This window comes from Mchenga conophoros, linkage group LG16 (assembly GCF_057382185.1).
Source record: "Mchenga conophoros isolate Kocher_MC1m ecotype Shallow Benthic linkage group LG16, M_conophoros_male_GT1.1, whole genome shotgun sequence".
Lineage (NCBI taxonomy): Eukaryota > Metazoa > Chordata > Actinopteri > Cichliformes > Cichlidae > Mchenga > Mchenga conophoros.
In genome coordinates, this window is record NC_140541.1 from 11,289,491 (window position 1) to 11,312,275 (window position 22,785).

Consider the following 22,785-nt stretch of genomic DNA (forward strand, 5'->3'; position numbering starts at 1 on the left):
GCAAATGGTGGTGAATGCCAGTAAGGAAAGGATCTTGAATCTCATTTGTGTACTTCATTTTGACCACTTATTTGTACACTATCATCAAATTTCAGTTTGACATTAGCTTTAATCATAGACTGTGTTGTCTGTATGATATGTATATTTAACATTAGATGCTTGGTTCCCTCTGTCTCGCTCTGCGATATCACTCTCAGTGATATCTTACCTGGTTAAATAAAGGAAAAATGATGTGAAATAAAGTAAGGTCTTCTATGAAGATTGTCAGATTCTTCCTTGCAAAAGAATGGTAGTTAACCTGCACTTCCACAGCAAGTCACGGTGCTGATTACTGATGAAAGCCCCACTTCGTATGCAGGGACAAAAGCTCTGCCTTCTGCATCTCAGAGAAGCCAAATCAGCTCTCATCACCTGATGATGCTTTTATAGCAATGGATTCGACTGCAAAATGTTAGCCTTACTGGGATGACACAGGAATCGGCTGATCTCATACACGAGCAAATAATAATATGAAAACTGAAGAGAATTTTTTTTCATTTAGCCTTTAGAGTTGAACTAGGTATCTGTGAATATTTAATATATTAAGACTAGATTCCCAGTAATTTTGTAAATCTGGAATGCTAAATTGTAGCTTTATTCTCAAAATAAAAATGTGGAATAATTATTAAAATATGACATTACTTTTGAAAATATTATCTCTTTTATAGAAACGTTACTTTTTTTCCCCTTCCACCTAGCCGACTGTGTGAACGATGGAATTATGAGCAGGAAAACTGTTTGTGTGTGACAAATTCGGTTTTCAATGGAGTCCTCAAGAGCACATGGCTGCAGGCGTAACCATAATCATGTTGGGAGTGTATTTGAGGCTGCTGAGTGAATTTAATCTGTGGTGGGTTTTTTTCAGTTGGGGGGTGGGTAGATGAGGGGGTGGTGGATGATTTGAAATGGTCTAATTTAGGAAGCAGCTGCAGAGACAGACGGGGCACAAGTATTAGTGTACTCTGTTTGTATTTAATAAATTATTCACAATCTAAGTTGTGCTTTACGGTAAAAGAGAGTGAAGATTACAGGAAAAAACTGATGATATGGACAGAAAAGTAAAGGAGATGCAAACCTGCAGGAAGTTAGGGAGGTGGTGTAAAACAGACTGAGAGAGTTGCAGAGAAACAGAATTACACACATACAGAGACAATCAGATAAACATAGACAGACTTTATTGGAGTGAAATGAGACTTCATACACAATTTAAACAAATAACAGGAAGAAAAATGCAATTTTCTGTCTATCTTGGATCAAAGAGTGAGATTTCTTCTGCTTTTGAAAAGTGGAAAAGAGAGGTTACCAGTTCTTACATGTAATAGAGAAATTTATCCATTCATGGGCAATGCAGGTGCCCCCTAAAACACTCGGGTTTACTACAAATTATGCAGACCTACAAATCCAGACTAATTGGAATGAATTATAATTTGTGGAGTACACTATTACAATATAAATGTTACAACATGACACTATGAAAAGCCTCTATCTTCTGGTCTAACAGTGAAAAAAACGACTTTTAAGGCCTTTGCCATTTAATTGTGTTTTATAATGTTACAGCTTTATTCCTAAAATATGATACATGATTTAGGTATATGATTTAATTCTTAATATATTAAGAATTTATTCCGATAAACAAGTAAAATAAAGATATTATAATGAACAATACAAACAATATTGTTAAGTATTACTGGTTATTGCTCTGTGACTAGCAATGCAGCATTCTTCCTGATAAACACCGGCGCCATCTAGCGTCTATCTAGGGTTACATCAAGTCCTGCAATATTCTAGGGGGTGGCGTCATCACGTCAACCTTGACGTTGTCGTACTGTGGACTCTGTGCTTTGCACGGCATCGACGGGGACTTTAGCAATTTATCCAGTTACACTGATAAATTGATTGATTTAATAAGGTATGTGTTAGTCATGTGTTCTGCTGCTGCTTTGCTGCGTCCCCGTGTTTTCACTTATGTAACTTTAGACAGAAATTAAAAATGCCACTCAAAGATATCTACATGGGCTAACTTTACTTGCTAATCCTTGCACGCCCAACTCTTATTCTATTGCTGACCAATTTAACTCCGTCTGTGTAAAATCTTAACAAAAGCTTAGTGTGAATGGCTTAAAAGACATGTTGCATGTATAGAAAGCGATTATGTTTAATTCGGCGTCATGCAGGACGTAATTTGGATTGAATGTTGTACTGTAGGTGCTTTGCCTTGGTCACTGTCGTTAGTACCAGGGGTTGACTTTATTTTAAGCCAAGGCTGGAGGGTGACAGCAGCCCATACACTGACCTGTGGTTGTATTCGTTGCTGTTGTGGTCAGATTTGACATTTTCTGTAAGCTGCTGCTCAGCTGCCTTAGACTTTGAGACTTACCGTTGTTTCTCAGAGTTCGCCGACTGTACTTGCAGCGACGTCGCCTCGTGAGTACAGTGGACAGGTAACGGACGCTTCTTAGCCGTCCTAGTTAAAGCCTGAACGTTAATCGCAACCACCGCGACATCAGTTGCATCTGCTTAGTGTTTGGACTACCTGCGTTTGTGCTTATCAAATCCGGGGCCTCATTTATCGAAAGGTTCTCAGATTGGTGCTGAGCATTCACCTGTTTGTTCATGGAGCCATGTATGGAGTGTTTAAGTTCTTTTAAATGGGAATGCTTCTTAACCTGACTTATTATCAGTGCTGCTGCCAATAAATAGTTTTAATAACTAAGCCAAGTCCAATCCAAGTGGACAGTAACTAACAGTTACATCACAATACCTTATTACACATAAAGATTAGGGTGTAGTAGGATATGAAAGCCAGGCAGTCCATATTTCGAAGACTTGCTCATTTCTAGCTCTATATTCCCCCTCGATCTTCCTAGACTCCGCTCATTCATGATCAAAATACCTCTTATTTACTTCAAATGTGGCTTCAGCTTAGCTCCTCAGCTCATCCTTTGACTGAAACAACCCCCTTTAACCCTGCTTTCCTCTAATTGGCTGCCTTCTGCAAACAGAAGGTAGCTTCAGTGCCTAGATGACCATATTAGCGACACCTGCTGTCTTTGATGTGATAAAGAGCTAAGAGTAGGAAAAGCTGCGTGACAGCTGAGCTTGTACAGACACTGAACGCATTATTTCAAACTCTATCATGTTTACTTTGAGCTTTCATTGTACAAGTATTTACATGATAGAAAATAAGGAAATGCATAATATGGCCTCCATCCATCCGTTTATCCAATTCAGGGTCGCAGGAGGCTGGAGTTTGTCACAGACGTCATAAAGAGTGTGTTCAGGAAGTTCAGTTTGTATTTTAGCTTTGTTATCACCTTTTATAGAGATATTATATCCTATATTAATTCAGTTTGCACTCATTGTATTTATATTATTAAAAAACAGTGTCATTTGTTGCTCTTTAAAAGCGTGCTTAGTACAAGAAACATCCTCGTGTGCATCATTAAACTTCCATAATGCAGTGCTTCACATTTGCACCCGATATAAGAGATGTGTACATTACTGTGAAACAAAACCATCTCACCCAGTGGGGAGGTTGAGTAATGTGGGCTGGATGTAGTCTGAGTGACTTTAAGCAGGAGTACACTGTGTTTGCGTTTACTCTGCTGCTGTATGTCCTCAGATCAAAGATGGCCCTCACACTAGTGTCCTCCAACAAGTGCGCTGGCGGATTCCAGAAGGTTTTTGAACATGAAAGGTGCGACACATCTTCAGACACTCCTTTGGCCTCACCTTCAGTGACTTTCTCATGTGTGTAAAAGTGTATAAATGTGTAAGAAGACTGCACTAACGTGTTTGTATTTACTCTGTGCAGCACTGAGCTGAAGTGTAAGATGAAGTTTGCAGTCTATCTGCCTCCAAAGGCTGAGACCGACAAGTGTGCCGTCATGTACTGGCTCTCTGGTGAGTTTTTGAGTCATTGTTTACCTTGATCCATTAGATTAAGGTGTGTAAATGTTAAACGTTTTCTTAGATCAGTTGAGGAGTTTTTCTCCTGTTTAAAAGATTAGTAAATAAGTCAACAGGAAGATCCTGACTCGGTATAATGTATGACAGGTGCTAAACAATGCATTGTTTGTTTAACTGAAGAAGAGAAAATAGACCTGAGAGGGCAAAAAGCTCGAATTAGTCTCAGTTTGGTAAAAAAAGAGAAAAAGAAAATGATGATGATTTCAATTTTTTAAGTCAGAATTGAACATTTTCTCACTGTAAAGAATTGTTAAATCAAATTAGTAAAAAAACCCTCAAATTTATACCTGTTAGCTTAAGATTTTTAAGTTCGCTAACCATGCTAAATGATTGGCTGAAAGCGATAGGTGTATAGTTATGGACTGTAGAATTAGCTAAAATTAAATGGATAAATTGTTTGCTGAAAGAAACAAATAGCTGAGAGCAGTTAATAGATTGTTCAATATTTTTAATTGCTAAAAATTTAAAAAAAGATATTTATCAATATCCAAAAGTAGCTAACAGCGTAAAGTCATCTATAAGTAGTGGCAAAGATATTTAAAAGTAGCTTCAACATAATGGTTAAAAAGAAATAATAGACGAAGGGTTAACTGTAAATGCTTAAAGTTGTTTGCTAAAAGTAATGGAGATATGTTTAAAATGTTAGGGTGAAACGGTGGTGGCATAATAGCAAATCTGGTAATAAATGCATGGCTATATTATGTTTTTAGGGATGTAGAAATACCTATGCAAACTGTGAAAATCTATAAAGAAAATAAAAGTTCACTGTGACTGTAACAGTAAAGCCTCAGTCACATTAGATTGTGACGAGGAAGAATCAGTGATTTCCAGGTAACTGCATTGGATTTATTTTTTTTTTTTTACAGTTGTTGACAGATTGGTCTCCCAATCAATAGGCAACAAGATCTCAAGTCGCACTAATTGTTGCAGTAATTTTGTTCACTCTGTGGTGTTCGACCACTGTTATCCTTACGTGGCTCAATCACTCAGGTTCTCCTTCTAAATGACTGTAGTATGAACGATAACTTAAACACAGCCTGACTGATATTGATTAAAAACTTTTTCGTGAAGCATGAAATCAAATGAACGTATTTGGACAGCCTTCAGAAGATGATTTGATCATAAGCTATCATGCCTGTTCAGAGCAGCAGTGACTGCGGCTCATCAGTTTTCACTGTCTCTCTGCAGGCCTGACGTGTACGGAGCAGAACTTCATCACCAAAGCCGGCAGTCAGCTCGGTGCTGCGGAGCACGGCATCATCATCGTAGCTCCAGACACCAGCCCCCGTAAGTTCACCATCTGATAGTAAGCACCTCAGCACGAGTGCGCTTACGTCTTTGTGCTGATTCCCACGGTTTGTTTTGAAGTCTTGATTCTGCTCAGTGAAATCTCTATGAAGGTTATGGTGGGGCTTCAGCATCTTTAGAGCTTTTGTGACTGACCAACCATGTGTCATCCCTCCTAAGGTGGCTGCAACATCGAAGGCGAAGATGAGAGCTGGGATTTTGGCACTGGTGCTGGTTTCTACGTCAACGCCACCCAGGACCCATGGAAGACCAACTACCGCATGTATGCCTACGTCACCGAGGAGGTATGACGGATTTAAGTCTTCCACGTCCAGCAACACCTGTTTTTCCTAAAGCTCCTGTGATTTAAATAGTCTGCCTCGTCTCTGTCAGCTCCCTAAACTGATCAACGCTAACTTCCCCACCGACCCAGAGAAGATGTCCATCTCTGGCCACTCAATGGGCGGCCACGGGGCGCTCATCTGTGCCCTGAAGAACCCGGGGAAATACAAGGTACTGTACTATTCACTTGTACAAGAGAAAAGGCTTCATTAATGAGGGCAATTGGTTCATCTCTATAATCTCTAATAGATTTAAATTAGCTTTCATTTTTATTTTGTTTTTTAATCATAAATAACATTTCCTGTCATTAATTTGTCAGTCTGCTTCTGCTATGCCTTTTAATAATTTTTGTTATGTGCCAGGGATAATGAAAAGTTGTGAACTGTGTATGTCATTTTGACTGTTCCAATTATCAGACAGATTAAATTAAATGTTTTAAGTGTATCTGGACACACTAATTGAAATATTCCACATCTACACACAACATGTTTGCTAACGACTCTGACTTCAGTCTAATTGAAGTAAAGCTGCGTAAACGCTGGAAGCAATCTGCTCGTTAACGACCATTTCTTTTTTTTTTTCCTTGATAAAAATGGTGCAAAAAACGAACGCATAAGGACAAAAACTGTGATGAAAATCAGAGCTAATGAAGATGTGTAGATAGGCTCAGATAGACGGGATTATACAGGCGATTGCATTTATTAAATTTTCAATTTTATAAAGTGCCAAATCACAACATTTGTTGCCATCAAGGCACTTTATACTGTGAGGTAAAGAGCCGAGAATCAAAGAGACGTAAGGTGTGGTGGATTCTTTGGTTGTATGAGATTTGGTTTTCATGTCTCAATTGCTCAGTTATGTAGTTTGCCCAAGTACTCTTTTAAAAAGCCAACACCAGTGAAACTAGTAAATCATTTTTCTTTATCAGATTTGTTTCATTAAAACTTCAGGAATCTCTGTGGAAACATTTTATTGTCACAAAATATCACATCACCAGAACTCTTGCATCCTGTCAGCCTCGGCTGTCCTCTCTCTTCACTTTCCATCAGTAGAAACACATTCTGAATAACTGAAAGATGCTGATAGATCCTGATGTGTCTCCTGCAGGCTGTGTCTGCATTCGCTCCCATCTGTAACCCGATGCAGTGTCCCTGGGGACAGAAAGCTTTCTCAGGATACCTGGGCCCTGATAGGTCAACATGGGAGGTAAGAGCACTGAAGTTAGTGGCCAAAGAACCTACTAAAACATGACCCCTAAGCTGCTGGATGAAGAGTCAATGAGAGTTTCAACGAGGAGAGTTTGGCCACCAGAGCAGAAGAAACGGGTGATAATGGAGCATGATCATGTGACTTATGCAACTCGTCATTATTTCTTTCAGGCGTACGACGCTACCGTGTTGGCAGCTTCGTATTCCGGTCCTCAGCTCGACATCCTCATTGATCAAGGCAGAGACGACCAGTTCCTGTCAGCTAGCCAGCTTCTGCCCGACAACCTGATCGCTGTCTGCTCCGAGAAGAAAATCCCTGTCGTCTTCAGGCTGCAGCCGGTCAGTTCCTGTAGTCTCTACAAAGTAAAAGCTCTGATTCTTGTCAGAGAAATCAGAAATGTCTTCAAATAAGTCGTAGAGCAGCTGAGAAAATGAAGTTTATTTATTTTTGATCTTCATATTTATGCAACACCTGATCTGTGTCACTGTATGCTGTTTCCTTCTGCAGGGCTATGACCACAGCTACTTCTTCATCTACTCCTTCATGAACGACCACATCAAACACCACGCCAAGTACCTGAATGCCTGAACAGCCAACGCAGTTTGACCCCAGCCAGATCACTCTGACCCTGCTGCCATCATTCACCTTTTCTGTTTCATTTCTCCTCTGACTTCCTGTAGCACTGAGTTCACCCGTTTCTGGGAACTAAACAAAGCATGTCAGCTCACTGACAATTCGTCCCACTTAGAAGCCTTTGTGCCTTCACTGTGAAAAGAAGAGAAACTTCTGTGTTTAGTATTTTTTTGGGGAGGTGTGGTTACAGCCACGTTTCTAATATCAGGAAGTATTCTTGTGACCCGACTGCCAGCATGTGGATTTTCTTCTGGACTCAGAGCAGAGACTGGTCAGTCTTTCATAAGAATAAAATAAAAAAATAAATCTTGCTGATAAATTTTGGTGTTTTGTCTTCATTGCATTGCTGTTGAGTGTTTTTTATTTAAATTTGATTTCTAAAGCACCAACTTTGAACAGTCGACTCAAGAAGCTTTATATTGGAAGGTAAAGACAGTAATACAGAAGGAACCCCAACCACCAGATGAACCAGCACTTGGTGACAGTGGGAAAGAAAAACTCCAGAACCAGGCTCAGGGAGGGGCCGCCATCTGCTGCATTTGATTGGGGGAGAGAATAAAAGACACTGTGGAAGAGAGGCAGTTTTAGTAATTATTAGTGATTAAATGCAAAGTGATGTATAAGCACAGATTAAAATAAGGTGAGTGAAGAAGCAGCAGCCTGGGTCAAGCAGTGTAATGAAGGTTCACCTGATCCATCAGCAATACCAACCGGGAACGTTTTAAGGCTAATCTTAAGTGGGTGCCTGCAAGTCAGCAGTCTGAGAGTGTAGCGCTCTATTGGGGTAATATGGTACTATGAGGTCTTTAAGATTAGATGGCACTGATTATTTCATCTTTGTGACTGCAGTTATATAATCGGCCCTTAAGACAATTTTAAAGCTTAAAATGAGCTTCAAAGTCAATTCCAGCTTTAAGGGGTTAACATTTCTTTCTTGCATCCTTTGGTCATAAAAACAGTAACAGAAACATCCGTTTGTAGTGATGCATGCTGTTTTTTTAAACTTCAGAATGGCTAATATACATAAAAAAAAAAGCTCAAAAATACAGTATATGAAGTTTTCCAAACTTCATGTGAGGACTTACTTTGACATTTTTCCTTTTAATTAAATAAATATTGAGTTCATGTTTTACCATTTAGAGATTTTATTGGGGATATTTCACTGTTTCAAGCCTTTTGGGTTGATTATGTCCTCCTTTATCCTCAATTCATCAAATGGCTGCTCATCTGTCAGCCTGGTTCTGCTGCAAGTCTCTACCTGTTAAAAGTAAAATCTTCCTCCCTACCGTTGCCAAGTGCAACTTAGTGGTTAGCACTGTTGCCTGGTACAAACCCAGACTTGGTCTTTAAGTAAGATGTGCACGTTCTCTAGTACTCTAGTTTCTCCTGCCACCAAGAACCACGCTATATTAATGCTGTCCAGTTTGACCGAGGAGACTCGTTCAATATCAGAAATGATGCATCAATAGAGTCAAATTTTAGAGAAATTCAAGGGAGGAGAAAAAAAACTTATACAAATGAGCCAACAACAGACTTTTGTTTCAGGTGAGGTCTTTACTGATAAAGTGAAATACAGTACAGTATATACAGTATTCACAGCAGTTAAGGCGACGTTACAGGGACTATTCATGCATGTAGATTTGAGTTGCTGTACAACAAAAACTTACACAAAGGTTCACAAAGCGTTACAAAAGGGTATGTTACATCCAAATTTCAACAAACCTGAAAATAAGTCACATAAAAAATAAATGTGCTCCCAGTCAAAGTACAAAAATGTGAGTACAGGCTGTTTCTGGACAATAGATTTGTACAAAAGATGAAACCTTAAAACAAAAACACACACTGCTTTAGGTTCAGCAGGCACACATTTACATATTTTACAACAGCGTCACGTTTGGAACCTTAAAGGATCAGTGTGTAGGATTTAGTGGCATCGCCACTCTTTAGCCCTCTTAAGAGACAGTGTTTGGTTTGTTCCTTCTGATCTCACACTTGATGGTGACCTATAATAACACAAGTAAATATTACATTTCTACTTATAGCTCCCAGTAAACCCCCCACACTGGCCCTTTAACTCTCCATCTCATTTTCAAAGGTGACTTCAGATTTGCTCAGTTGCCAAAACAAAGATATAAATACAAGTTTAAAGTGCAGATTCTGTTGGGGAAGCAGCCAGTTTGGTTTTATTGCTTTTTCCCAAAACGCTGTGACATGATGTGCACAGATCTGTGGAAAATGGCATGATTATGTGAAGAAATGCAGATAGAGATTCAAAATAAGCACGCTGGAATCATCCGGCTCTGTTACTTATGTCACAGCTAAAGCCGACATGCTAATCCTCATAGTGGTAGTTTTCTCACTGTACTGTGTTATATTTAATATTTATTACATTGTTATTAAGAATGTAATAAGTATGTTTCCCTGCATGAATCAACAACTTATTATGGAGTGGAGGGGTATGCATGCCTGCATGATCCCAGGAGCAATGGTAGGGTGAGGGGGACAGGCTAAAAATGATTTAAAACACCCCTACGTAGAAGAAGCCATCAGACCAGTTAACTCACCTGAGAGAGGGGTTCAGGGGCAGTAGCCGCAGTAGGGGCCCCAGTAGTGATGGCACTCCCAGTAGGGGGTGGCACCCCATTCAGTACTTTGTGGGCTGGTTGAAAGTGAGCAGTAGGGGAACTGGCATCCTGATCCACAGTTGCTAAAGCTCATTGTAGGGATGAATGAGTACATTCTTACCCTGTTCACGAACTCAGGGCAGCAACTGAAGGAACAACATCATTGATACAAGCAGCAGAAATGAGGTTCCTCTGATGGATGTCTGAGCTCTCCCTTAAACACATAACTCCGTCAATCAGAAATCGTCAATCTGAGTAATTTTCCCCCGCAGTCTATGTAAACCAGCTGAGATGATTAGGACATCGGACTAAAATAAGAGATCGTGTCTTTTGACTGGCCTGGGAACCCCTCGGTCTCCCTCTGGATAAGATAGCAGCTGGTAGCAGAGAAGATAGGATCGGTCCTCTTAGACCGCTGCCCCTGTGGCACAGATAAGTGGCAGAAAAATGGATTTATTGATGGAAGAATTATGGTCTGTTTTTGTTTAAACAAACTTAATCTCTAGGTTAAAAAAAAACATTGAGCTTTTTATTTGCTAATGTGAGTGTTTCATGGTGAAATATACAGTACATGAACAAACAAATTCAACAATACAAAAAATCCTTGTGATAAATAATATGTACACAGGCATACAGCACATTTACATTAAATCCTTTATGTTTTATCACAGGAGAGAAAAAGGTTTGTTTTGGCAACTGTCAAATCTATCCAGTGGAAGCATTTATCTATTTATTATGGAGTTCTTTCTAATTACTGCTGAATATTTAAGTAGCTCAAGCTTTGGATTCCAAGCTGCACAGGAAAAAACAACAACAAACAATTAAAAAAAAAAACAACAACCCAAAAATGTAATCCCCCATTCATACAATGTTGTTGAATGTTGCTGTTTCATGTGGTGACATTCTGGCATTTAGGAGGAAAACATAATGTAATGCTTGTTTTAAAGGGGCAGTAAGAAGATTTGGGTTAGCGAATGTCTCAAGTGCAGCCCTTTTTAAAAATCTGGTCTAATGACCATGGTAACTTATGCTAAACATATGGTCATTTATTTTATATCCTGTACATTCCTGGATAAGACTGCAGTAGGCAGTACATGGTTGGTTTATTTTGTGAATAAAAACAGTCAAATCAGGCGTCCCACAGTCACTTTTATGCTAGCACACCCGGAGCCTGAAGCAGAACGCCTGTGTTAACCCAGGACGCTGATAACAGTGTTGTGATATGTGATGACTGTGGTTTCAGGTTTTGCCGAGCCAGCTAATGCAAAGAAAAAGTAGCTTTGTTAAACTTGCTATATAGCATAAACCTTAGTTTCAGAAACAAGTCCAGCACTTGTCTGACAAGTAAATCTGCCAAACAGTACAACATGACTGTTGTGTATCAATGCAATCACACAGCAGAGGCTGATCAAAGTCCATAATAATGTTATTCAAAATAATACTTCCTACTACCCCTTTAAAATCTCAGTCTGAGCCAGGTCTGCACAACCACATGTTTCAAAAGACCAACCAGCAACTGCCTTGATTTCACACACACCCATGACCACACACACACACACACACACACACACACACACACACACACACACACACACACACTGATACTGTTGACGTAGCAGGCTGTGGAATGAAGGGCCAACAGTGTAGTAAACCCAAACCTACCCTGAGTCACACAGTCTCTGATCTCACACACCAACAGCTCTGGCCTAAACCTCAGAGGGTAGAACCAGTTCACTCACGAGCCCCTCATGTGCTCAACTGTTCAGCAGAGGAGCGTTTCATTTTAACATCTTCATATTGACTGCTAAGCAGCAAAAACCTCATTAGACTCAAGTTTTTAAACCTAGGGATGTTTTTTTTAACATAGTGTTTTAAGAGTTTAAAAAAATGGTAGAGTCTTAACTAGCTGAGACTGTCTGAGCTAGGGCGATGGCTACATGAAAATCTCGTCTTCACACACACCTGAAATATAAAAGTCACATACAGTTTCAGGTGGTCTACGAGGCCTGAAGCTCAGACATAGACATATTACTCAACAACAGGCCCCCGGGCGCAGACCCTTTCTACAGTGGAGAATGACATCATCCAGAGCCTCTAGTCTATTACAGTATAATGGGTTTGTTTTTTTGGTCAGTCTGTTTGTCCTCATGGATGTTGTCTATTTGTCGTCTCTTGAAGTCGTTTTGTGTGTATTAGTGCAATGTTTCTCTGTGGTGTTTTTTGCAGTTTCTTTGTAGTCACTTGTTGTGTATACAGTAAGGGTCCTGGCTAGACCGCCCATGCTAAAAAACCAAGCCCTGGAATGGCGTGGCTACGTCTGCAGCCTGTTCGTAGCTCGGACACAAAACATTTCACTGCATGTCGTACTCTGTATGATTGTGTATGTAACAAATAAAGCTTGTTTGTTTGTTTGTGGTTAGTTTCTGTCTCTTTGTTGTTGTGGTGTGACCATCTGTTGTTTTTTATTATCTGTCTCTACAGATGCAGATTCTTAGTTATTGTGTGTCTCTTTGTAGTCATGTTGAGTGTGTTGTGTCTCTTTGCGGGTAGTTTTTGTTTTGTCTGGCTGTAGTCATGTCTCTCTGTAGTTATGAGGAGTCGGTTTTTTTTATCTTTTTGTGGGTACTTTTGGTTTTGTTTCTTTGCATTCATTTTTTGTCTCTTTGTAGTTATGGTGAGTCACTGTTATTACCATTTTTTGGTGGGTTGTTTTGTGACCTTTTGTCACTGATTTTTATCTCTTTGTAGTCACCCTGGGTCTGTGTTTTCTTTTTCTTTTTAATGTTCCAGATGAAATTAGCTGATCCCTTCAAATTGGGGCTCTGAGCTGGGCCACCCTGACCGTGGGTCCCTGTAACTGTAGGCCTGTTCAGTAATCCATCCATGACCACAGTGATGCATAATGTTCCCTTGAAACACTGACTGGTTTTTGCTTTTGTTTGTTCATTTGTTCCACTACCACCACATGTTTTGGCACATTAGCAAACTGCATCTCATGACAAATACCACAATAGGAGCTTCACGGACCAAGTCTGAAAACGTTTCCAGGTTCCTTATGTGAGCACTGACTACCAACACGCGTAAAAGGATAGAGGGTAAGAAAATAATCACCTGGAATCCATCAGAAGCTTGAGAAACACAGATTAGTGTCCCCAGACTAACGCACACTCAGACCTGCCTCATGGACGAGCAGACAGCTCCACACAAAGTCATACTACTAAAAATGTATAAAACACATACAGTTATACCTAAAATATATTAGAGAAAAATATTTTGGCCTTCTTTCTTTTTGACTGTATATAACAACTCAAGCGGATTTTCTCTGCATCTCTTTATATTATAAATAGTTTCGTGTTTAAATACAAACTGCAGGTAAAAGCCGACTCCCTCTACATTAAGACTAAAGTATTTTGGTTTTATTCTTTTCAGGGTAGTGAGAGCAACACACGAATTACTCACACAGTCCAAAAACACTTCACCAGAAACCTCAGTAGGAAAAAAAAAAATCTGTAGAAACATAACTGATAATTTAATAAAAATCATTTGTTAACATGTGCATAGACACCATGATATAACCTGGTGAAGTTGGTGCAACTGCAGTACGCCACAAAGGCTTTGGCTCCAGCCAATCCACTCGCAATTTAGAGTTCAATCGTGGATTTAAAACAACACATTACCAGAGCCACAGTCAGAGAACGAAAACATTGATTTTGAGAACACAGATGCATCTTTTTTAAAGAATATACCAATTAAGTTGTATAAAAAAGAAAGAAAATTGAGGTAAATAATTGAATGGAAGAATTATAAAACCCCCTCCTCCCCAAATTGCAGATTTAAGATTAAAATTATTATTTCAAAAGAATAAATCTATATTTTTTTTATAATATATTATGACACTTTCTAAACTTTGAGCCTTTTCTCTCACGTTATTTGTGATATTTTCCCCAAACTTTTCTGGTTCTACTCTCAAAATCCAATCTCACTTTCTGTCACATTGGTCTTCATGGTTCAAAAGTTTGGTACCAACCAGTGTAAGAAGATGACATCAAACAAACAAACAAACAAAAAAGATAATTTGAGTTTCCTAGCACACCCTTGGCTTGGCACGATGGTAAAATCTTAATTGTCCAAAAAAACTGTCCTCTTATGAATTAGTAGATAATACACTTCTGATGGGTTTAGTTCCCTTAACACCATTTTTTATCCTTGAATACTATTTTAAAAAACAAACAAACAAAAAAACCACTCTGTTACTTAAGCTCATGAAGGATCGGAGGCTTTTTTTTAGCGTTGTGTGAAATCACATGAGCGATTTCATCTGGGTGAGTGTCTGTGGTACGTGTCAGTCGGTTGAAGCTCCGCCCATCTTTACTGCTCACGTCAGGGCAGAGTGTCTGGGGGAGGCTTCATCCACCAGAGCCTGCACCGTGATGGACACTTTGACCAGGCCTTTCTCCTCCAGGATGTGGTGAGGAAGACACAGTTTGTCCTGCAAGAGCAAAAGCAGGGAGAGAAAAAAACAGCAGGAGAGAAGAAAGAGAGCAAGAGAGAGAGGGAAGGAAGAAATGTGGGAGCAGAAGTAGAGACAGGAAAGAGACAAAGGCGGCACTGGGTTTAGTCAACACTTAAATCTAACGTCTGTTATTGCACGTATGTCTGCACATTCAATACGTGCAACTCTAGCTTCGTCTTAGCTTAGTGCTGCTTTTCTGTTGAGAGTTAGTTTAGAGTTTATATGTATAACGATGCAACACGTGATGTTAAGTTAACCGTCCATTACACTCAGACAGTTCAGTTGGAGCAGTCTGAAGAGTGGACTCAGTTTCTGACATCATTAGTCAATCCTAAGTCATTAGCTAATAACTTTGACAAGATGTTAATCAAAGAGCGCATGTTTTCATACCACAGATATATCCTCCAAGACTGAGATTTACTAAATAAACTTTAGTATTTTACCCAATATGAGTCATAATAAAAAAACACAAGAGAGGAAGGTGTATTCCTGAAATCTTCTAAAGGCCAGAAGTCTTTTTGCAACAACAGCTATCACCATCCGGTGGCCTTCTGATAGAATGCAGTTGTAATGCACTTCACCATTAGCTTTATTTTCCAACCATGAAGCTATGTCTCTTTCTTTTTTTTTTTTACTGCCCACCTGTGATGACACAGGCGCACAGCCTTGTTCAGAGCTACTGTGTGCTAGTGGCAGCCAGTAAGAAGAATGTTGGTTTAAAGGGAGTGGTATGAACTCAGGAGCTGCACCAAAGCCACTGTGGTATAATTAAGGATTGTTTTGAATTATGAATTATGCAAAGCTACCCTAACTAACTAGCATCAAACTAAAAGTATTGTAATTGTTATTGTAAATGAGCACAATGTGTCTGCCTTTGATACATCTGCAAGTCAAACGTCCCTGTTTGCAGTATAATGTCCAAAATAAGGCCAGTTTTTTTAAATGTCACCTCTTCGTCCAATCTGATTGGTTGACACACTATGTGTGAGAAAAAAGAACTCTTGTAGAAAAGTGGCTTTATTCAGACATAAAAGCAGTGCATCAGTCTGCATATGGCAAAACCGGATGTAGGTCATGAAAAAAAAATGAACATGGAGATGACAGCTGACGTTGGTCCACTTTCTATTTTTTGTGATTTTATTGAATCTGTGTAGATCTGAATATGGTTGGGAATGAAATGAGCACATGAAACCTCCACATGTTAGACCTGAAAAGGTTTCAATATCAAATCCTAGTTGTACTCTGACCATTTCTTATTTCACATGGATGGACCTATGGCTGCCTAAACAATGACACCGAAGAGCAAAAAAAATCCCTAAACTGTATTTATTACTGATCTTTAACAAGTTCTAATATCATACACAGGTCATAAAAATAATCGTTCTTACATGAAATCTGTGCAGAGAATGTGGCATCGACAGCAAATCACATTTACTCTTCAAATCATTTCATGGAATTTGAACAAGCAGTAAACTACTTCAAATAATCACATTGTTCAAAAGCTTATCTGTTGTCCAGCTTCATGGCGATCATTCATACATAAAGATATTTACCATTTTCATACCATCACAACTATAAACTATAAATACTGGAGAAGACCTCTGTTCTCATTCACCCAGTGAGCTGTCAGGCATAGTTGTGTCTTTAAAGATTCAGTGGGCACATGTCCACATTCCTTTAGTTTTCAATTCAAACAGAACAGTCTGCAACTGCTCCATATACAGAAGACTAATATATAACTTATAAACTCATCGGGTTACTTTAGCCCTTCAAATATTCTCCAAAAACAGTCACATTGCATATCAGGGTGCAGCAGAGCTCAGTGATGTAACTTAAAATGTTCTCTCTGCAGGTGCCGGACAAACGTAAAAATAAATAAAATTCACATTTTCCTCAAGTTTCAAAACATCACACATCTCATAAATAGAGCTTTTAAATAATCCTTTAGGCAAACAAAGACATGAAAATACATCCAACTGGTTTTGAATAATCAACAAGTGAAATATGGCTTCCGTTTGCTTCAAGACTTTAGACGTCAGGAAAAGAGCAAATACTGTTTGTGTGGCTCTGTAATGGTGAGCGTCTCCGTACAGGAAACCTGTGCTTCTGTAGTTCACCCATTCTGATACTCGGGATCAATCATATTCAAGTCTGTAACTTCAGACAGTCTAAAAAAGAAAACTCCAAAAGAGCAGGGGGCAGTCGGATAAAAGTTCACATATGATAAAACAGGACCTCAGCAGTACTGTAGCAGCCAGTTTGGAGGTCTGCAGTTTTTACATCCAAGTTAACACTTGACAAATCATCATGGCATCATTATTATCATTAACTGTAACACTCATTGTAGTGTGACATGCAGTAAAAATACAGCAGCGTGAGATTAGATGCCATTTAAGAAAACATGAAGATTAATTTAACTGAGATTTTGCCTGATTTTTATACAACACTATAAAATACAAATGAGCTCGTTGACTGGGTCGGTTTTCCCAGAGCCAGTCAGAACCAAGTTCAGCCCGTCTTAATACAGTGGCATTTTCTTTGTACACCACAGTGGTGCACAGAGGCAAAATTGTGTATCTGAAGTGCAGACTTCCGGCTTTAATTCAAGGTGTTTAACAAAAGTATTGCATTTTTACAGTCAACCACTTTCAGAGGCTCAAAAGTAAGTGGACAAACTTACACGATTTGAAATATAAAGATTGTTTTCAACAAATTGATGAAAATACTTTGCTGTCAATGACAAAGTCATTTATGGATATAAACAAATACTGTTATGCTCCAGCCCTGGATTCACAGCATTTGCTTGCTCGGTCTTTACTGTGGCCACCTTCATTTGGGTCTTTGTGTCTTCAGTTTCATCTTCAGTAACTGAAAAGCTGCTCTTCTCGGTTAAGATGACTGAGTTGAAGAATATCTAACTTCTTTGCCTTGAGAAAACGCTATGCTTTGTATCATTGTCAATTTCTACTGTGTTACGCTGTCTGATCAGTTTTGCTGCATTTGGCTGAATCTGACCAGAGTACAGCCCTGTACACTTCACGATTCATCCTACTTTTATCAGCAATCAAATCATCAACCATCAGTCATGGTGATCTTAAAGGTCGGTACCATAACACTCCCTCTGTGCTGTTTGACAGGTGATGTGGTTTTCTTTGGATCATGAGCCATTGCTCTTTTTTCCCCATCATTCTGATACTGTTGAACTTTGTTTCATTTGTCTAAAGGACTATTTGTCATAACTGTGCAGGCTCTTTTACATGTTTCTGACAAACTCTACCCTGGGCTAACGGTTTCTAAGTGTAACCAGTGATTTGCTCCTTCTTGTTAGCCTTCTGTATTTCCATTCATGGAGATGTTCATTGATTGTACACCTGATACTCCCACCTCCTTAACCTTTATACTGTTAAGGTGAATTTTGAGCTGTTTTGACATTGCACAGCATTAAAAACTGATCGACTTCACCTAAAGTAACCCAGAACACAGTGAAATTAGAAGATTTTAAAATTTTATATTGTAAAGATGCTACAAATGTTTGCACATTCAGGCGTACTGAGACTGAGTCCCCAGTGTGGGACAAATATGGAATATGCCATGTCTGTGAGTATTTTTAATGTAAACTGGAGACAGAGTTCATGGGGGAACTATCACAGGTATCATGGTGACTGGTGAATTTGCCATGGAAGCGAAGGTAATGAAGTGCTTAGTGATTAGAAAAGTGCTACATGAAACCAAGTACATTACATTTGCACCTGCAGTGTAACAATAATCTACAAACAAATTATAATCTATTTATTATTTAACTGAAATAAAAGATCTAACTGAGAGAATATAAAGAGGGGCTGGTGGATGTTAAGATCAAAAGGGCACCCAAAGTGTCCCTGAGTGTGGGAAAGACGTGAAGTCCCACACACACAAGGTTTCCTATCACTGCTCTGAATGCACGCACTAGTTTTACTTTAAATGTTTTGTATTTATAGTTATGAGAATTTTTTAAAAGATATCGTTTTATAATAAATCCCAGTCCCTAGAAGTTCTTGCCATTTTCACTTTCAATAAAATACAACTGAATGATTACAGCCGTTATATTTTCGTGTCTTAGGTAAAACAGGTCTATAATCTGCCTAATCTGTCATGGAATACTGAAGGAGTAAACCTTACCTGGCTGTGAACAGTTTTTTAGTTTTACTATGCAATCACCACATATTAAGCCTCTGAGAAAGGGGATTTGTGTATAAAATATAATTTCTAAACAATTAATATAATAATTTCATTAAATTCTTTGAATTGCAGCTGAAAGTCTCCACTTTAATCACATCTTAATTGTCTGACCTCAAAACCTGACTGTGTCTTCCATATTTACAGACTACCATCATAATGTGAATGTGTTCTGTTCTGCTACTGTAGTGGAGTAGGTGGTGTTTGGAAGCTTACAAGACGGGGAAAGTTCTTTGGGGTATCAATTCCCACATTAACTTAAAGTAAATCATACACACAAGAAGCATCATCAGCTATTGTTAGCACAGGGACATTTTATTAACAGACCAAGAAGTAATTTGACTGAGGGTATGTAAACCACCACACCAGTGCAGGTTAAAAACCTGGTAAAGGCTTTTAAAGATGGTGAATGGCCTGTATTTGTATAGCGCTTTACTAGTCCTTAAGGACCCCAAAGCGCTTTACACACACAGTCACACACTGGTGATGGCAAGCTACATTGTAGCCACAGCCACCCTGACAGAGGCAAGGCTGCCGGACACTGGCGCCACCGGGCCCTCTGATCACCACCATCTTCTTGTGCACCTCTGGACCGCTTTCACAGTACAGACTATTTTTAGACTCCTTCCCTAAAGTCCTGTTCTGTCCCTGTGCACTTGCACTAATGGGTGCTGGATCTCCTCCAGTGCGTTCAAAGACTGATCATCCACTGATATATTTAGTCTCTCTCTTTTTTTTTTAAGACAAGTGGACAAGCTGCATTAAGGAAAACCAAAGTGAAGGTAGTCTTTCTGTGGACAAAGAACTCCTGCATTTAGCTAGTACACACTACAAAATAAGGCTGGTTCCACCATATAGTCTCCCTTCAATGCCCCAGAAAGTTTCAGTATTTGATTCTGGGGTATGAATCCATGAAGCTCAACAATGTGAACAATTCAGAAAAAAATGCAGCATGTTTCTCGTCATTCTTCAAACCTGAAGTGCCTCCTCTGGACCTTGGAACTGTGGACTTAAACTGAAGTGCTCAGTTCTAGTCAGAGCATTAAATGTCATCACCAGCAATAAGGTTTGAAAGTTTGAAACAGATTGTAATGTGGGCTCTCACTGGTCTGAAAACTGTGGTGAATGTATTTACAGAGCAAATGGTCCTAAGAGGACTTTCAGGGAGAAACCTATAAATAGCAATTGTCTAAGAATAGACGATAAGGTTGAAAGTGAAGAGGGGGCCAAATTTAAATGCAGCATGGTTTAGGATTTTTATAGTGATCTTTCCAGAACTCTTTGATCACACCTTTTCAGACAATATTTCAGAGCTTCTTTTTCAGTCAGTTCACCACTAGACCTCCAAAAGGCTGCAAAATACTGCCCACTAATCCAAAATTAAAATCTGATCACTGCTATGGAAGTGGTACAAATACTGGCATATTCACTCCCTCTGCAAGAAATTTCAGTGAAATTCAACCGTTTCAGAGCCCCAGACTGACGTGACCCAGAGAAAAGCAATAAGCCCTCGGTCCTGCACAGATGTGATTATCTCTGCTGGCCAACATGTTGATAAGACATCATTGACTTCAGATAACCTATTACTCTGCATGCCCTGCTTTTGTTATGTGTCAGTTTATTGCAAAGACGTCATAGAAGGATAAAAGGAGGATAAAAGAAGAGGCATCCACTCATGCTGATGCTGCATTTGTGTCACATGGGATGGTGCTCATTAAAAATAATAGAAATATTATAGATTCTATGTGAGGAAATTAGATTGTCATGTGTTTATTTGAGCTTGTTGTTTGACAGATCGCCATGGTTACATTTGGTGACTGGCTGACCATCAGTGACTCCAAAAACAGACTCATTGCATCGACCACTATGTTTATGGGAAGTATTCCTCTTTCTTATTTTAGCACCACACAGAATGCAATTTAACACTTAATTACTGCAACACTGACCGAATAATAACAGATGAGTGATTAGATCCACTAAATGAAATTTTTCCCACCCGTGTGACACAAATTCAGCAGAAATAAGGAGGAGGAGCCTGGGCAGAAAGAAGGCAGAGCTTGCAGGTGTCACGGTTACGTCAGCTCGGTCCAACTATAGGCCACGAAGAGCAGAACAAGGCAGAGGATGTGAACTAAGCTCGAACCAATAAGGTCCCAGATCTGCCAGGCAGGAGGCGGAGTTTGAGTGGTTACAGAAACTAATAAGGGAGTCTCTGATGCCCCAGGGGAAGTGGGGTTTGCAGCTGAGATTGCCTCCTCCCGTTTCCTGTCTGGATCCAAGGCAACCAGCGCCCGAACCGTGGTGCGAACCGGCTGCAGGCGGCACTGGATGATGTCATAAGGTGAGCAGAGGGACGACTGTTGCCCCCATTAGGAAGAAAGGAGGGAAGAAATGAGGAAGTGAATGAGGAAGGAGGAAAAATAGTGGGAGAAGTTGGAAGAGAAGGAATGAAGGGAGCAAAGATGGGAAAGATGAAGTAGGACAGAGAAGAAAGAGAAATATAGGGCAATAAAATGGAATGTGTGATGAAACAAATGAGAGAATATGATGGAAAGGTAAAAGACACGAGGAGGAAAAAAGGCAACAAGTGAAGGAAAACATAAGTGTGTAGATAAAAAAAATGGATTGAAGTTTGAGAAATGAGAAAAAGGTTAAATATTCTCCACAAAAAGCAAGAAGGTTGATGAGAAGAAGAAGACAAGGGAAAGGAGGAGGGATATGTGGTGCGATCCAGCCGGAAAGTAAAAAAGAGAAAAGGCAGAAGGTTAACCAATGGATACAGAGGTCAAAGGTCACAGAGTGAAGGAGCTGGTGGTGAGGCAAGCAGGGGAAGGAGGGATGCTTACTGAGAGGATGGCTCAGAACCTCTGCAGAACCCTTTGTCCTCCCAGTAAGCAGTCCAGTGATGAAGAGGTGAGGTGGCTAATGGGAGAGCCAGTGCAGCAGGCCAGCGCATTAGCATAGAAGCTGTTAGCACGTAAGCGCAGGGAAGCTTTGCAGAAGCGTTACTAGTAAAGCAGTCAGGCTGCAGCTTAAATGGCGGCTAGCGAACACAGAGGCCAGAAAACAGCCAGCAAGCAGAGATGGAGGTCAAAAGGTCAAGGCAGGTTAAACCTTTGAACTTTAATTTTCTAACAGATAAGAGAGCAAAAAAACAAACCTAAAACAAACACACAGATATCAACATAACATCAAATAAAAAAAATCAAACTACCAATCATAAAGTGTAATAAAATAACCAATTAACCCTGACACGTCTCACACATGCTGCTGTTTACTTTTTTGCATTAATGCTAGATTGCAGAAAAAACTATCTAATGTTTGCATTTCCCCTAATAACCTGCACCCTTGAGCAGCACCGTGTTAAAAATCCGTACTCCTGTTTCTCTTAAACTGGCAAATGGAGCCTGTGAATGTGACCTCAACTCTAGATCTGTAGCAGTTCTACCTCTAAAGCCAGTCTTTTTCTGTTTCTACAGCTGCAGAAAAGCAGAATGAGTAGTTTTTCTTGCTTTCCTTGAGACTGATCTTGCTTTGCAGTATGAAGCTACAGATAAAAACTGGAAACAAGCAGAAACAGCCAGCCTGGATGAGTATAGTGGTAACAAGGTCCGCCTGCCAGGTAGCCTTGAACTATAGGTGTGCTGGGATGTAACAGCAGGTGTACCCCTCTGTGTTTACTTTTCTTTCCTGACTGTAGACTTTAATTCTGCACAGCCTGCTGGGAAACATAAGTACCTTGGTAATGACCCAGGTCTTTGGACTAATGCTGCATTATAGTTGTCCATGATCTCATTTCCACAGCACACATTTCAAACATTTATTGTTATGTAAAATTATAGGAATCTAGCAAAAGCGAGCCTAAGTTTTCTCTTCTACAATTATTTGCAGTTGAGATGTTGTAAATGTTGCCCTCTCCTAATTTTGATTGGTTGATGAGTGACAAAGGACAAT

The 22,785-nt window shown here is 39.6% G+C and overlaps 2 protein-coding genes across 7 annotated transcripts in view; one reads left to right on the top strand and one right to left on the bottom strand.

Annotated features, from left to right (window-relative positions):
• The first annotated feature begins 1,831 nt into the window (after positions 1–1,831).
• esd (esterase D/formylglutathione hydrolase) lies at positions 1,832–7,798 on the top strand. The gene is made up of 9 exons (XM_085250016.1): positions 1,832–1,948; positions 3,662–3,736; positions 3,854–3,942; positions 5,197–5,295; positions 5,476–5,600; positions 5,689–5,808; positions 6,745–6,843; positions 7,017–7,184; positions 7,354–7,798. The coding sequence occupies exons 2-9, from the start codon at positions 3,669–3,671 to the stop codon at positions 7,432–7,434; spliced, it is 849 nt and encodes a 282-aa protein (XP_085106142.1). The 5' UTR covers positions 1,832–1,948; positions 3,662–3,668; the 3' UTR covers positions 7,435–7,798.
• A 2,808-nt stretch (positions 7,799–10,606) lies between these two features.
• The window catches only part of lrch1 (leucine-rich repeats and calponin homology (CH) domain containing 1), a 98,177-nt gene continuing 85,998 nt past the window's right edge, over positions 10,607–22,785 (bottom strand). For 4 of the 6 annotated variants that reach the window (XM_085250219.1, XM_085250220.1, XM_085250218.1 and 1 more), the window contains one exon: positions 15,926–21,188. In XM_085250219.1, the coding sequence (XP_085106345.1) occupies positions 20,904–21,188 (285 nt within the window). In that variant the 3' untranslated portion in view covers positions 15,926–20,903. Of the gene's footprint in view, positions 14,593–15,925; positions 21,189–22,785 lie in introns of those variants that run through there. The other 2 variants (XM_085250223.1, XM_085250222.1) reach the window with 1 other exon arrangement.

Excerpts from the sequence above, each read along its gene's own strand:
- esd (XM_085250016.1), top strand. The coding sequence starts at position 3,669 with ATGGCCCTCACACTAGTGTCCTCCAACAAGTGCGCTGGCGGATTCCAG. Across the intron at positions 5,296-5,475 it reads AGCTCCAGACACCAGCCCCC|GTGGCTGCAACATCGAAGGC; the intron begins GTAAGTTCACCA and ends ATCCCTCCTAAG. Across the intron at positions 5,809-6,744 it reads AGAACCCGGGGAAATACAAG|GCTGTGTCTGCATTCGCTCC; the intron begins GTACTGTACTAT and ends TGTCTCCTGCAG.